Genomic DNA, 14,765 nt, shown 5'->3' on the forward strand with positions numbered 1-14,765 from the left:
CCTATCTTTCTGAAAGTTTGTATACACTCAGCGCCTTGAGTACCTTGTTTGGTAGATACGTGCGCTATATAAGACTTCGATATTATTAAACGCGTTGGTTTGCAACAAAAGATTGAACACTGAGTCAAGGCAGTTGAACCATGGAGCAAATAGTTATTGATTGAAAGTGGTGTTTTGTACCACCGAAGTGCAATTAGAGTCCTGGGGTCGATTCCTAACTTAGGACTAGTCCTAGGAGATATACAAATTGCATGGATAGTCCTAAGTTAGGACGAGTACCTAGTCCTAACTCGAGATAAGACTAGTCCTAACTCTTTGAGAAATCCACCCCTGGACCTTTTTTTTTGCAACGTCAAAGCCCGAGTTTTTGCCAACCCAGGTTGGAAAACTATCGAAAGCCATTATTGCAAATCAAAAACAGATCACTACTGTTTGTAACATTGAAAACATATTCAAACATTGTGTTGAACTTGTTGAGAACAAAACAAATAATGATGGAAGGTATTTTATTAATAGAAAGTTTGCATGACACTTTAAAAACATGTTTTTAACATACGGCCGTCAATGCCAACCAAGGCGGTTTGGTGAATTACAAAAGAAAGTTCTAGGCCCACACATGTAACAAAAGCACAGTTTCCCGTTCTACTTCCGCAACGGTATAGTTTCATAACCTTGATAATATTTAATCTTGCAGGCTAATGCATCCGGCTCTCTTGGATACACAAAATGCCTTTATCATGGAGCGGCCATCTTGATTTACTTTCATTCAAAACAATGTTTTTAAACCGTGGCTGGAAGGAGAAAACGTCTGGTTCCTTTTTTATGCAATGCATAATTAGCATTCAGCAATGTTATTGGATACAGTGAACATGATCAAGATTATGGCAGCATGATGAGGGTCTTTTGCAACCCATGTGGCGTGACTAAAGTACATTCTTAGGGGGCACAAGGGGGGGGGGCACATATTTTTCTAGGGGGGGGGGAGAGGCACTTCAGAATAGAGGCGGATCCAGACAAAAGGTCCGGTCCCCGGAAAATTTAGCATTCTAGATGCTGTGTGGTGCAATCTGAGGCCATTTAGAGGCATACTATTATATAGGCCTAATTGATGAAGGAAACAGAACAAAACACCTTCATAACTTGAGCTGTAGAGTATGGGCCGTGGGCAATACTTAAACTTTCGTTACAAGACATATGTAGCGTAGTATCAGATTCTTTCAAAATGCAAGGGAAAAAGTTGAGTTGAATTTCCAGTTAAATCACCAACGCAGTAAGGGTTGGTCGGTTTGAAATATATTTTTTGCCCCCCCCCCCCAGGATCCGCCCTTGCTTCAGAACACCCAAGTTCCTACAGAATACATCTCAAGGGGGCGGGCATCCGGGGCACTGACATCACGTGGGTGGATTGTTGGGGGCGGGGGGGGGGGGGGCACCTGCTAGTTACGCCACTTTTGCAGTCACGGCAACTCAATTAAAGCCATAGCCCAAGCCAAAAACCATTGTATTGAAAATGGGCTCTGGAGAATACGAAATACATGTCACAACACACTCCAACTCATGCTCTCTCACACATACAGTGACATATCTTTTATAAAGTTATAGATCGAAACTATATTATAGAGTTGCAATGACTTTATTCAAAGCCGAATATAATGTCTTTCATTGTTGCAGTACTGCAGTTAGTAATTGCCGTTTAAACGAGGAAACGCGAGTAAAAATGCATACAGATTCCAGAGCGAATTTATTTTACAAAAAGATAAAAGTGAAACAAGAAAAAAACAAGTGTGTGATATATTTATCTTCAGAAATTTAAAAGTTCCTCCCTAAAAAATTGTGTTCTGAAGTTTAAGCTAATAAGGACCTGAACTACTTTAAATGGTTACTACTTTTTGCAACACAAAATACATTGTTCACATTATTACATTAAATTTACACCGTTTGAAGGTAATGATAGTAGAAAGCTTACTTGCTGAGGTGCTGTAGTTTTTTAATAGTGAGTAAAACAATCTCACAAAAATACATTCTACATGCTAAAATAATTTTCGTGACTTGTTTTACTCATTTCTCAAAAACTACAGCACCTCAGTAATATTTTTAGGGAAGCCTTCTACCATCACTATCTTCAAACTGCAGCGCGAGTTTAATGTAAATCTTTGGACATAGTGTTTTGTGATACATAAAGTACCCAAATCCTTTAAATGTATACACTCCATAAATGTATGACAGTAAAAATATTGTGAATGTAAATGGTGTATGCTTATACGCTGCTGTTGACGTCAGCATCACTTGAAAAGTCTGTTAGTATGAAATGTCACCATATTGCACTCAGTATTATCTGTCATCACAGACGATGCACTGTTTGACGTAGAGGGGTCAGTTTCTCCTCTTCTGCGACCACAAAACACCCTAAACAAAATTTGTCCACATGCCGATGCCAAGTATTCACATGGACACAACATGCTGGAAGAAGCTTCTTCAGAATCGCCTCTCCTCTCTTCATGTAGACTTTATTCATAGCGAAGTAGATGGCAGCATTGAGAAAGCTGTTGGACGCCAAGGTCCAATAGGTGCAGAAGATAAGCAATTGGTTGACAGATGTCTGCATTATGATTGAGTATGACACGGTTATCATATGCGGTACCCAGCATGCGTAAAATACTAAACTCATAATCCTGATCATTTTAAAGAGTTTAATAGTTTGTTTAATGCCTGCATTGTGTGGAAGGTTCGTCTTGGCAGAACCCTGCTGAAGTGAGGACGAATGAGTTAAGCTGGCTCTTGTGCGTTGATAATTATCAAGTGACTTTCTCACTAAAATCGACGTAACCAATATGACCAACGCAACTGGTAATGCTAAAGTCATCACAATGGTAAGTGTATAGACAGGGGCATTTTCATACAGTGGTAAACACGTGTACAAGTTTGATATGTAGTGAAATCCGAAGAAATCGAAGAAAACCACACAGTAGAGCGACAGAAAGAGAACCCAGCTGAACACAACTGCCCACAGGGCTCTTTTCTTGGTCAAGATGCTAGAGTATCTCAATGGGTGCACAACAGCAATGTACCTCGCCACACTGAGTAGGGCCAGTGTCACAGCAGACACGTTACGGCATGTTTCGTGGATGTACGATGTTTATAAGACAAAGCTCATCACCGTAAGGCCACGACGTGCCCAAGTATCTCAATGGGTGCACAACAGCAACGTACCTTTCCACACTGAGTAGGGCCAGTGTCACAGCAGACACGTTACGGCATGTTTCGTGGATGTACGATGTTTATAAGACAAAGCTCATCACCGTAAGGCCACGACGTGCCCAACGTAGCTAGGGGGTAGAGAGACAAGGCTGAAAACACACCAACTCCAAAATCAGCAACAGTCAGTGAAAACAAGAGGTAGCCATGGCAGTTCCGAAGTAAGGGAGTTGAAATTAAAACAGTCAAACTCGCCAAGTTCCCAAGCAAGACGCATAAGGTTACACCAATGGCAATAGCTAACTCGATAACACATACAAATCCTTGGCAAACAGGGGACGATAAAGTCTGATTCTCCATCTCATTTTCCATGGTGATTTTAAACCTAAAATCCTTTAGACTGAACAGAGAAATCGTTTTTGCAGTGTCATCAATGCCTCTAGTGTTAGTAAATGACTGTGCCTATGGCTCAACTTGTGGATGGTGTGCAGTGAGACTGTGTGCCATCGCAAAGCCACCCAAGTCATGATGCAAGACTTTTCTGCTGGTCCACAAACAAATAATTACGTGTCTTTGTCTACGTTTATATTTTTTTATTGCCATGCTGATTAATCCACCATGTACACAACACGGATGGATTATTGCTCGTTTTTTAATCAGCCCACCTGATGGATTGAATAAGCCTCTGTCATGAATTTTGCAGTCGTCTTTTCAATATTTAATTTATCTATTAATTATAACCAGAATGCCTCTAGAATGGTTCGAGCCGGGGAGCAAGCATGAGAAAGAGTTGTCATACGTCAGCCCCCAGTGCAAAGTGGCTCTTCGCTGGCAGCTTCAAATGTATTTTTAGTTTAAGACGAGCTTGAACAAACGACAACAAGTGATCTTTTACTAAAATTCTTTTAAAATGCATTCATACATACATCAGACAGTTTCGTTATTCCTATTGGTGGAGAGCGCGTCACATGAAGCATTTTACTAGCAGCTGAAAGCACACACATTTTTGCAACCATTCTTTCATTATTCTCTTACAACTTCGATGATCGATTGAGCCCAAATATTCACAGACTTGTTATTTTATGCTCATGTTGTGATACACCAAGTGAGAATACTTGTCTTTGACAACAACCGAAGGTGTCCAGTGCATTTAACCTTTAGAAGTTTTTTTTTTTTTTAGAACGGGAGGGTAGGTCTTTTGACTCGGGAAAACGCATCAGGAATGACTCGCCGTATCGCGGGGGAAATTGTTGCCCATCTCTTACTAAATCAAGAAGTTAATATACTAAATCGGTGTACACGAAACACAACACATCATTTCTTCATACAACAATAATATTTCCAATTTATTGGAAAGAAACTAACACCGTTTCCTAGACTAACCAAAATGAACACTACAATCATGAACAATAATTATACCCAAACCGTAATGCACGGTGCCTTATCAAGGACCGTTTCACTGAAATTGATGTGAATAGTACGACTATCAAACATGGTATCGCTAGACCAAAGATAATCAATAATGTCGGTGTACACGAAACACAACACATCATTTCTTCATACAACAATAATATTTCCAATTTATTGGAAAGAAACTAACACCATTTCCTAGACTAACCAAAATGAACACTACAATCATGAACAATAATTATACCCAAACCGTAATGCACGGTGCCATACATGAGTGACTAGTTTGAAATGGAATAGTCTTGAAATAGCACAAAAAAATTTAACAAACTGATCAAACATAGCTGTAAAAAACTGCTTAGGCCTATAGACCAAAAATACTTCGGTCGAATTTCGAAACAACTGTTCCGGAGAAAACCATAGGTAGGCTATAGCAAAATCATAGGTAGGCTTGAAAACCATGCACTTAATGTTATTTTAATGTTATTTATATACCAATGCAGTAACTCTTCTATTGGTGACCTAATACACTTGAGTGTTTCTAATACAAGACCAGCCAAAAGTTACTCGATATTAAGAGTTGTTCATCGGTGTCTTGTGGCTGTGCACTAAGCGAAAAAACGAGTATGGCACCAGTTGTAAATTTGTGAACAAACACGGTCGGCCATTTTGTGGAGTCAACAATTTTGGCAAATTGGCGTGCCGTTTTAAGAAAAAAAAAACATGCAATTTCGAGGAACTTTTGGGTGGATCATTATATTCTACCTTTAAAAAGTCTTTCTAGCCATATGCATTTGATAATGAACGATTTCATATACTTTTCATAGACCAACTCGCACGATCCAAGACAACGTGTCACTTTAAGTGAGCGCGAGATGCATTGACTCTATTCTATATTAAAATGTGTAGTATCTGGTTTGTTAACAGGAGTCTTAAAAGTTAAGAGTTCACAGTCGATAGTATATGGTGTTATTCCAGACGACTCGACCCTCAGTTCTTTACGCAAGTCAAACTCGCCACGAATGCAGCAAACCTCTGCGCAAACATTGTCAAAACATAGGTGCCATGTGTTCACACGGATACAACATTTTGGTTGAATAAGTTTGAAAATCTCTTGAGCTCTGTTCATGAATGTTTTGTTCATGGAAAAGTAGATGACTGCGTTTAGGAAGCTATTGAAATTGACCATCCAGCTAGTGCAGAACAAAAGAAACTGGTTGATGGGTGTATTTGTGATTGTGCTGTAAGAAATCACAATCAAAAACGGCATCCATGATACGATATAAACAATACACATCACTCGGACCATCTTAAACAGTTTCATAGTTTGTCCAGTTTCACTCACGATGTGATGATGTGTTGATGATCCTCGTTGACTTGTGGATGACGCTTGGGTCAGTTCGGCCCGGAGTTTTCGGTGCCTTATCAAGGACCGTTTCACTGAATGTGATGTGAATAGTACGACTATCAAACATGGTATCGCTAGACCAAAGATAATCAATAATGTATATGTATAATTACTCTTATATTGAGGCAGACATGTGTAGAACTCCTGGTGATACCCGTAACCGACAAAGTCCTCAAAGAATACCGCCGAGTAGAGTAGCAAACCCACCGTCCAGCATAGGAGAGAGACGGTTAGGGTTCGAGTTTTGGTGACTAGTCGTGAGTAACGTAACGGGTGTACAACGGCGATATATCGCTCGATGCTGAGTGCGACTATTATGAGTGCAGACGTATCTCTGCACGTATCGAGGATATACGCCGTTATCAGGCAAAGGGCGTCTCCGTATGGCCAGTCAATGCTTGCCTTGGCCAGGGGGTAGATGGACAAGGCTGAAAACACTCCAATTCCAAAGTCAGCTACGCTCAGAGAAATCAACAGATAACCATGGCAGTTTCGAAGAGAAGGAGTAAGCCCCAGAACGATCAGGTTTAGTAAGTTACTTATCAGTACACAATACGTCACTCCAATTGCAATGCTTAGTTCAAGAATGCAGGTGAAACCCTCACAAACTGATATCTCTGTAGTTGATGTATTAGTTTCCATATCTGCAAAAGCTCACACAACCTCTGCCTGATCTTGTGTTTATCGGCACAGCACTGGTCTCTGAGCTGTGAAGTGTTTTTTTTTTATAAACACAGGGTCTTAGCATCTGTTCGTGTACATCTGAATATTTGGAGATTGTGCAGTAATCACCAGAACCAGAATTGTTCAGTCTGTACAAACTGGCAATGGTGACCTATATATCTGTTCTCGAACTGAAAGCAATGCGGACTTGATGCTTTGCGACGCCTTTGTGTAACTAACCGATTCCACATCTTTCTAATTTCATCACAGAGCATCGCAAGACTACAATACTGCGCTCATAATCACAGACAACCCATTACCAATGATAGTCACGCTCACTTACGTTATGCATACATCCCTAATGGCAGCTCAATGTCATTAAGTGCCTCACAGACTCATATAAATTACGGCACGCCAAGAAACTAATTATCAAATACACCGGGCAGAAGTTTTAATATAACCGTTCAAATTAATCAAAACAGATCCACCATGTCTTATCAATACACTTTTACCGGTCCAAGTTATTACATATAAACCTCGTATCTATATTTATATTTCTCATGGCCCGGGCGACGGTTTTGAGCAACGTGATAAAGGCACTGGACACTACTGGTTGTTACTCAAAATATTTATTAGCATAAAAACTCACTTGGTAACGAGTAAAGGAGAGCTGTTGATAGTATAAATCAGTGTGAGAAACGGCTCCCTCTGCAGTAACATAGTTTAAAAAAGAGGTAATTTCTTTCTCAAAAATTTAAATACTTCAAACTCAGGACTTGTTTATGCATCTGAAACCACACAAAGTGCAACAAGGGTGTTTTTTACTTTCATTAATCCCTTGCAATGTCTATGACCAATTAAGCCCAAATGTTCACAGGTTTGTTATTTTATATATATGTTGGGATATGTACACCAAGTGAGAATACTTGTCTTTGACATTTACCTAACGTGTTCAGTACCTTTAATGTAACGATATTATCAAAAGCTGTTAGGAAACCGAAAATAATGGTGAACAATTTAATTGCTGTCGACCATAATAAACAAGAAGGGCATCAGTCACAAGCAAATGAGAGTGGAAGTTGAAGTCGAGAAACCGTGTCATCTACTGAGCGATTCGTTCTTTAATGACCAGTTATTTTGTGTAATTTTGGAATGATGGATGGATAATTGACAGTGACGACAATCAAGATTAATCAAGATAAATATTCATGAGGTTTCTTTTTAGTTTCAAGCAATCAGGGTTAACTAAATGGACCCTTCCCATGAAATATGTTAATCACATTCACGCATGCGTACAGACCCTGTTGGTTGGCAAACGCCATAGAGTTGTGCACTAAGCAGACGCGCAATCGCGTCTGCGTCACGCACCCATTAGCCGTGTACAAAACAGCGCAAATGTTCCCTCTTTTGCCAACCAAAACGTTAGTGCGCACGCGCTATGTGCAATTTACATATTTCATGGGAAGGGTCTATTAACGTAGGGCCAGTCTTATTCCTTATTACTCGTGCGCATAAAGCAAAACAGCCACAAAGGGACAGTCTGGTGGGATTCATCTGAAAATTACGTTGTAAGAAGCAAAATAGCTTTCGACAGTCTAATGCATTTTCAGGAACATTTCGCTAATGAAGGCACTGGACACTATTGGTAACTAATAACTCACAATAATGATTAGCATAAAACCTTACTTGGTAACGAGTAATGGGGAGCGGTTGATAGTATAAAACGTTATGAGAAACAGCTCCCTATGAAGTAACGTAGTTTTTGAGAAAGAAGTAATTTCTAACTAAAATATTTGAGTTTGATTTCGAGACCTCGGAATTTGTTTTTATGGTCTCCAAATCAAGCATCTGAAAGCGAACAACTTGTGCAACAAGGGTGTATTTTCTTTCATTATTCTCTCGCAAATTTGACGACCAATTGAGCTCAAATATTCTCAGGTTTGTTACTATATGCATATGTTGAGATACACCAAGTGAGAAGACTGGTCTTTGACAATTACCAATAGTGTCCAGTTTCTTTGAGTACTCGGGTTCTGGAAAAGGGGTACACTTTTAATCATAACAGTTTTAAATATAAGGAGTGTCACCGGTAACGCTACTAAGATTATGTGTATTCCTGGAAGAGATTGTTTTTCCTGCATGGACATCAATCCGGCGATTTTTAAATAAAATTTTCATTGGTTTGTTTTATTGTATACCTTCATTTCTTTAGAGTTGAAACATTCGAAGGGCTCCGAAAACCAAACGAATAAACAGACGCTTTATGGACACGTTGCCTTCGGATTTGGGCACCTTTGGGCTATAAAAGCGCTCGAGCACTATGAAATTAATATGATGGGACAGATTTTTGAATATTAGAATAAAATTATCCACTGAAAAAACCTTCGCAATTGTGTAGTTTTTATTTTACTTCGTGAACTATAACACGGTTACCATTTTGTGGAGTCGAAGTGGTCACTACAAAATGGCGAACCGTATTGTTTATAAAGTAAAAGAAAAACCGTACAATTTCGAGGTATGTTTGTGTGGATCATTTTAATAATATTCTACTTTAAAACATATTTCAAACTATGTTTATATCGGAACAAACGCTTTTGAGCCGAAAGTGCCCAATCCGAAGACAATGTGTCCCTTCAAACATTACATAGCAAATTATTTGCAATGTCGTAAATTTAATCACATTATTTCATCTGTCATAGATTAGATGTTTCTTCTTCAAACATAAGAAGCAAGAAGCAGGTTTTAACGTTTTCCGAGTTAAATTGCTCATTCGTAAATACCTCAGACAGTGTGGCTATTCCTATTGGTGGAGAGCGCGTCACGTGGGGGTGTTTAAACGGTTGATAATGACCAGCTGGACGCTGTTTATAACCGGTTAGTCTTGGTGCAAGACGTTTCTTGTTAAGGGCGATGCGGGCGCTGTCGGTGAGTTGGCCGCGCTTTGTGTGAAAGGAAAACGATAACGTCTTGCACAAAGACTACAACGCGCACGAACGGATATGATCCGGAAACTGGGCGTCTCAATCATAACAATGCAACACACGGACGTCGTACATACAGAGCTCAAGCACGTCCGAAACGGATAAGTTTTACAGAGTTTCTTACTTTATTACGCCTTTCAACCAAAAAGGCATTTATGAATGGGAATAACAGAGTAGTGACTCCTTGCAGGGTCGTTGCCGTGATCACACGGCAACGACCCTGCCTGTTTTAAACGGCCGTGAAAGAAATCGTCGCTACCCTTTTATTCCCTTATTTAATTAGCAAAAGTACAATTTATATAAATCATTGTAAATGGATGGTACACGATTGGTAATTGTAAAAGACCAGTCTTCTCACTTGGTGTATCCCAACATAAGCATAAAATAACTAGCCTGTGAAAATTTGAGCTAAATTGGTTATCATCGAAGTTGCGAGAAAATGATGAGAGAAAAAACACCCTTGTTGAAACGAATTTGTGTGCTTTCTGGCAAGAAGTCTTTTATTATTTTTAGTGAGAAATTAAATTACCTCATTCTCAAAATCTATGCTACTTCAGAGGAAGCCGTTTCTCACAATGTGTTATACTATCAACAGCTCTCCAATGCTCGTAACTAAGTCAGTTTTTAAGTTAATATTTGTTTTTAATTTTAATTACCAAACGTGTACCTTCCATTTCAGGCATGCGGCAGTCCAAAACGCTTGAGCTACAATCAGACAATCTGGGTTTGACGCCACATCGGAAACGGCGCTTAGAAAAACAAAACAATACATGCTAAGCAATCTAATTAATTATATTTCAATTAAGACACTGGGACGAGAGTTTTAATCTTACAACAATTATTGAAGGCTACTACACTGCAGGAACAATAACAAATTTATTTAATGACGGTAAATTTGGACTGGTCCCTAAGCAGTACGACGTCACGCCACAGCCCAGACTTTGAGTAAGTGAGCATAAGTATTGGTTGAGACAATTAAATACTATTTACAAAAAATAATATATATGATTGGTGTCCCTTTAGGGCAGTCAAAGTTAAGGTTACGACCTTCACATGATTTCTATCAGAGTGTACACGAACTATCAAAATGTAGTCTCATATTTGATAATATTGAAGAGCCAATGACAAAGTGAAACTAACACATGCGTCAATTTTCGACATAAATCTGTCTTCATAGACCTTATCGCAAATACCAATGCGCAAGCGCAGACTGTTGAATGAGGTGCATTGTGGGATAGATATGGATCAAAGTTTGATACCAGCTGGACCACAATGCACCTAATTCCAAGCTTTACGCGCGCGCCCCAGTATTTGCGAAAAGGTCTATAGAAGTATTGGCTTTTATAACACCCCTTGCAAGTATTCTGCCTGCTCATTGGTTTAGAGGGCGTCACATGACATGTCTTAGTTTTGCCAGACGACGGCCGTGTGATAGAGCGCCGGTTTGCCATGCGCTAGTCCGACAGACTAGCACATGGCGTGCAGTACCCAGACGTCCTGTGCGTGTACGAAGATTATAAATTAATAGTCTGTAACCACTTCGAATTGCACGACACTACATGCAACACAGTAAGTAAAAGTGTATGCAATCTGTATTCGCGTCGTCCGTGGATTGTAGCATTCAGGTCTGTAACTTAATAATAACAGTACAGCATTTAGAAATGTTTGGGGTGTAATAAAACAAATATTTACTGCTTTTACTCGTGCAATGGTTAAAAACTATGACTCCCTCGGTGATCCCCGTAGCGTTCTATTTTCCCTCGGCTTCGCCTCGGGAAAATAGAACGCTCCGGGGATCACCTCGCGAGTCATAGTTTTAACCATAGCACTCGAAGCAGTCAATATTTATATACTAGCGATCATCCTTCACTCAGTGACGCTCAACGCGCTTCAACATACAGTGTTTCCTGCTATATATGTAGGACTATCTTTAAATTAATGAGATCTACATGTACATGTTATGGTTTACAAGGTGATGTAGCCCAATATGCTGCCAATCAAACCAGGAATCCCTTCTCTTTTCGATACGTGCACTGGATTAGTATACGTGTGTTACACAAAACACGGGACCAACATCTTAACGTCCCACCCGAAGGACGACGCATCATGCATGTTGAGTGCTTGCTTAAGGACATAAATGTCATTGCTGGGACTCGAACCCACAATCTGGTGATCAGCAAACCCAGAACTTGAGTCCGGTGCTCTTAACCGCTAAGTCACGACACGTCATTCTACGCCTAACTTCATCGGAGTATATCTTGACATTATTTAATGCTTCAGTTATCATGGTTTTAAATTAGGAATTTCACTTCACTGATTTTAATTGAAAATGGTAGATGGAGCGTGGTTACCAACCGGCTCTTATAAAGCACTTAAAGTCAGTGGACACCTTTAGTAATTGTCAAAGACCAGTGTTCTCACGTCTTTGGTGTATCTCAACAAGTGATGATTTGGTCTCAATAGTCATCGAAGGTACAAGAAAATAATGACAGAAAAACACCCTTGTTGCGCAAATGTCTTTGCTTTTGAGATACCTAAAAAGGCTTCAGGCTTGAAGTCTTTAAATATTATTTTGAGTGAGAAATTGCCAATTTCTAAATGTTTTATACTATCAACAGCCCTCCATTGCTCGTTACCAAATAAGTTGTCATGCTTACAATTATTTTGTTGTAACTACCAAAAGTTTCCGGTGCCTTTAAAATGGGTTATATTCATCATAATGTCGCTTTCTGAAAACACCAATTAACAGTTGATGTTTTGTCTGTATTTTGTGCGCTATTATTATGAGTGACTTGCATGTCATCTGGCATGGAAGGAATAATGTCTTTACGCTTTTGGCTCTAAATCCACGGGAACCTTTGGTCCTTCATGTTCGATATTGTCGTTGTTCTCCTGTATACCTCCACGGTTGTTGGTACAGCAGAAATATGTTGTTTTAATCTCACAATCATTCAGTCGAAAACAAAACCGCGGTATCATTTTCTTACACAATTCATCAAGTCTGTCGTGGTATGTCTTATTCATGAGGAAGTAAATCACAGAGTTGAAGAACCCATTGGACACGAGTAGCAAGCGACTCGTGGAGAGAATTTCGTGTGGTAGTTCCAGCTTGACAACCGATATGAGAAAGGCTACACAGAAGTACGGTAACCAGCTGACAAGCACGGCAATCGTCATAACCCTTACCATTTGGAACAGTTTCAACGTCTTCTTACTGGCTGCTGCTCTGTTGGTCGAACCCGGTTGGCTTGGGGATGGGGTTGTAGCAACAATCGCCATGTTGGCACGGATACGGTCGCTTGATTTTAGTGTCCGAGTTACTATACAAGAAGTCACAGATACGATGATGATGTCTGGTACTAAAATGACGAACAACACAAACGCGATCATCACTGGCTCGCCCAGGAATGCAATCGTGCATGTATGCAACGCCGGTACATACTCATAAGAAGCAACATCAGTTAATGTAGTCACATACGCCAGAGCAATACCAACCCAGCTGACTACCACACAAGTCAATGTGACTTTCTTGGTGACAAACCTGGAATATTTGAAAGGGTGAACAATAGCGATGTAGCGTTCAATGGCAAGGAAAGTCAGAGTAGTCCCCGATGATGTAATGAACAATTGCCCAAAATACGCTGTCAGTTTACACGCCGTGTCCCCGTATGGCCAAGCCTCTGGTGTTACAAGAAAAGTAGCCATTGGGTAGATGGAGAAACATGATATAATACCAGTTCCAAAATCAGCAATTGCGAGAGATATCAGGATTATTCCGTGACCATTCCGGAAGGATGGAGTCAACAAAAAGACAAATAAGTTCCCAATATTTCCAATCAAGATGAGAAACGTTATTGCGATGACAAACATGAGATCCATGTAGCATAGTGTCGGGTACCGACAGAAGTTCAGACATGAAGAATTACCATCACATGTCAAGTCATCCATTTTGTATTTTAAACCACTTAATGGCGGATCACACAGTGCCCTTGCAGTGCTAACTTGTTACCTTTTAATGGTGTTGTAATTTGAAAGTTTGTTGAGGGACAACCCATGCAGTTTTTTAGTCGAAACCACTCAGGAAGTAAAATTTGAACTCACCTTTCAACAGTTTCAGTTTTAAACGACCTTCAAACAGCCACGGGGTCATATGACGTAGACAACGCTTATGTGTTTTTGCTTCAAGTGGTGACAAACACAGGCACTCTAGTAAGGAAGTGTTTGTTAATATACACGTGCTTTGGAGCATGGTCACAGTGACCTGAAAATATTGACGATTATGTTTGTTTATTTGAGCATTTAATACAGTTATTCGACGTGTTTAATCATAATGTGAACAACCATGGAGGTAGATGGAACAACAGTGTGTAAATAACTTGATTCATAGCGATCCGTGTTTTTACTCGGACCAACATTTAAATAGTTAAATTTGTTTACCTTTTCCTGCTGGCTAATCATTACCTTTAAAGGCAGTGGACACTATTGGTAATTGTCAAAGACTAGCCTTCACAGTTGGTGTATCTCAACATATGCATAAAATAACAAACCTGTGAAAATTTGAGCTCAATCGGTCATCGAACTTGCGAGATAATAATGAAAGAAAAAAACACCCTTGTCACACGAAGTTGTGTGCGTTTGGATGGTTGATTTCGAGGCCTCAAGTTCTAAACCTGAGGTCTCGAAATCAAATTCGTGGAAAATTACTTCTTTCTCGACAACTATGGCACTTCAGAGGGAGCCGTTTCTCAAAATGTTTTAAACCATTAACCTCTCCCCATTACCCGTCACCAAGAAAGGTTTTATGCTAATAAATATTTTGAGTAATTACCAATAGTGTCCACTGCCTTTAAGAAGACTTATGCTAGCATGTTCATCCAAATAAGGTGATCTTAATTTAGACTTTAGATTATAAGGTGTTCCACTGAACTTAAAAAGGGTTGTTTTTATATAATTTGTTATTTTATGGGTTTTTTGTTTAATGCTATGCACACCAATCGTAGTATATTGAAACAATAGAGACGGGGAGAAGCTTGCCCCAAATATGGTGTAAGCGACGTCATGGCGTCGGCATTGCGCATTTTGATCATTTGCAGAATCAAGGTCCCCGTCTA

The 14,765-nt window shown here is 39.7% G+C and overlaps 2 protein-coding genes across 2 annotated transcripts; both read right to left on the reverse strand.

Moving 5' to 3' along the window:
- Positions 1-4,702: 4,702 nt before the first annotated feature.
- On the reverse strand, positions 4,703-6,727 carry LOC139939949 (probable G-protein coupled receptor 21). The gene has a single exon (XM_071936118.1). It carries the CDS (start codon positions 6,650-6,652, stop codon positions 5,489-5,491), a length of 1,164 nt encoding a protein of 387 aa, XP_071792219.1. The 5' UTR covers positions 6,653-6,727; the 3' UTR covers positions 4,703-5,488.
- Positions 6,728-9,718: 2,991 nt separating this feature from the next.
- On the reverse strand, positions 9,719-13,651 carry LOC139939721 (melatonin receptor type 1B-B-like). Its single transcript, XM_071935812.1, has one exon. The coding sequence runs from the start codon at positions 13,600-13,602 to the stop codon at positions 12,481-12,483; it is 1,122 nt and encodes a 373-aa protein (XP_071791913.1). The 5' UTR covers positions 13,603-13,651; the 3' UTR covers positions 9,719-12,480.
- Between the last annotated feature and the right edge of the window lie 1,114 nt (positions 13,652-14,765).

This window comes from Asterias amurensis, chromosome 7, assembly GCF_032118995.1.
Source record: "Asterias amurensis chromosome 7, ASM3211899v1".
NCBI classification, from domain to species: domain Eukaryota; kingdom Metazoa; phylum Echinodermata; class Asteroidea; order Forcipulatida; family Asteriidae; genus Asterias; species Asterias amurensis.

Excerpts from the sequence above, each read along its gene's own strand:
- LOC139939721 (XM_071935812.1), bottom strand. The coding sequence starts at position 13,602 with ATGGATGACTTGACATGTGATGGTAATTCTTCATGTCTGAACTTCTGT.
- LOC139939949 (XM_071936118.1), bottom strand. The coding sequence starts at position 6,652 with ATGGAAACTAATACATCAACTACAGAGATATCAGTTTGTGAGGGTTTC.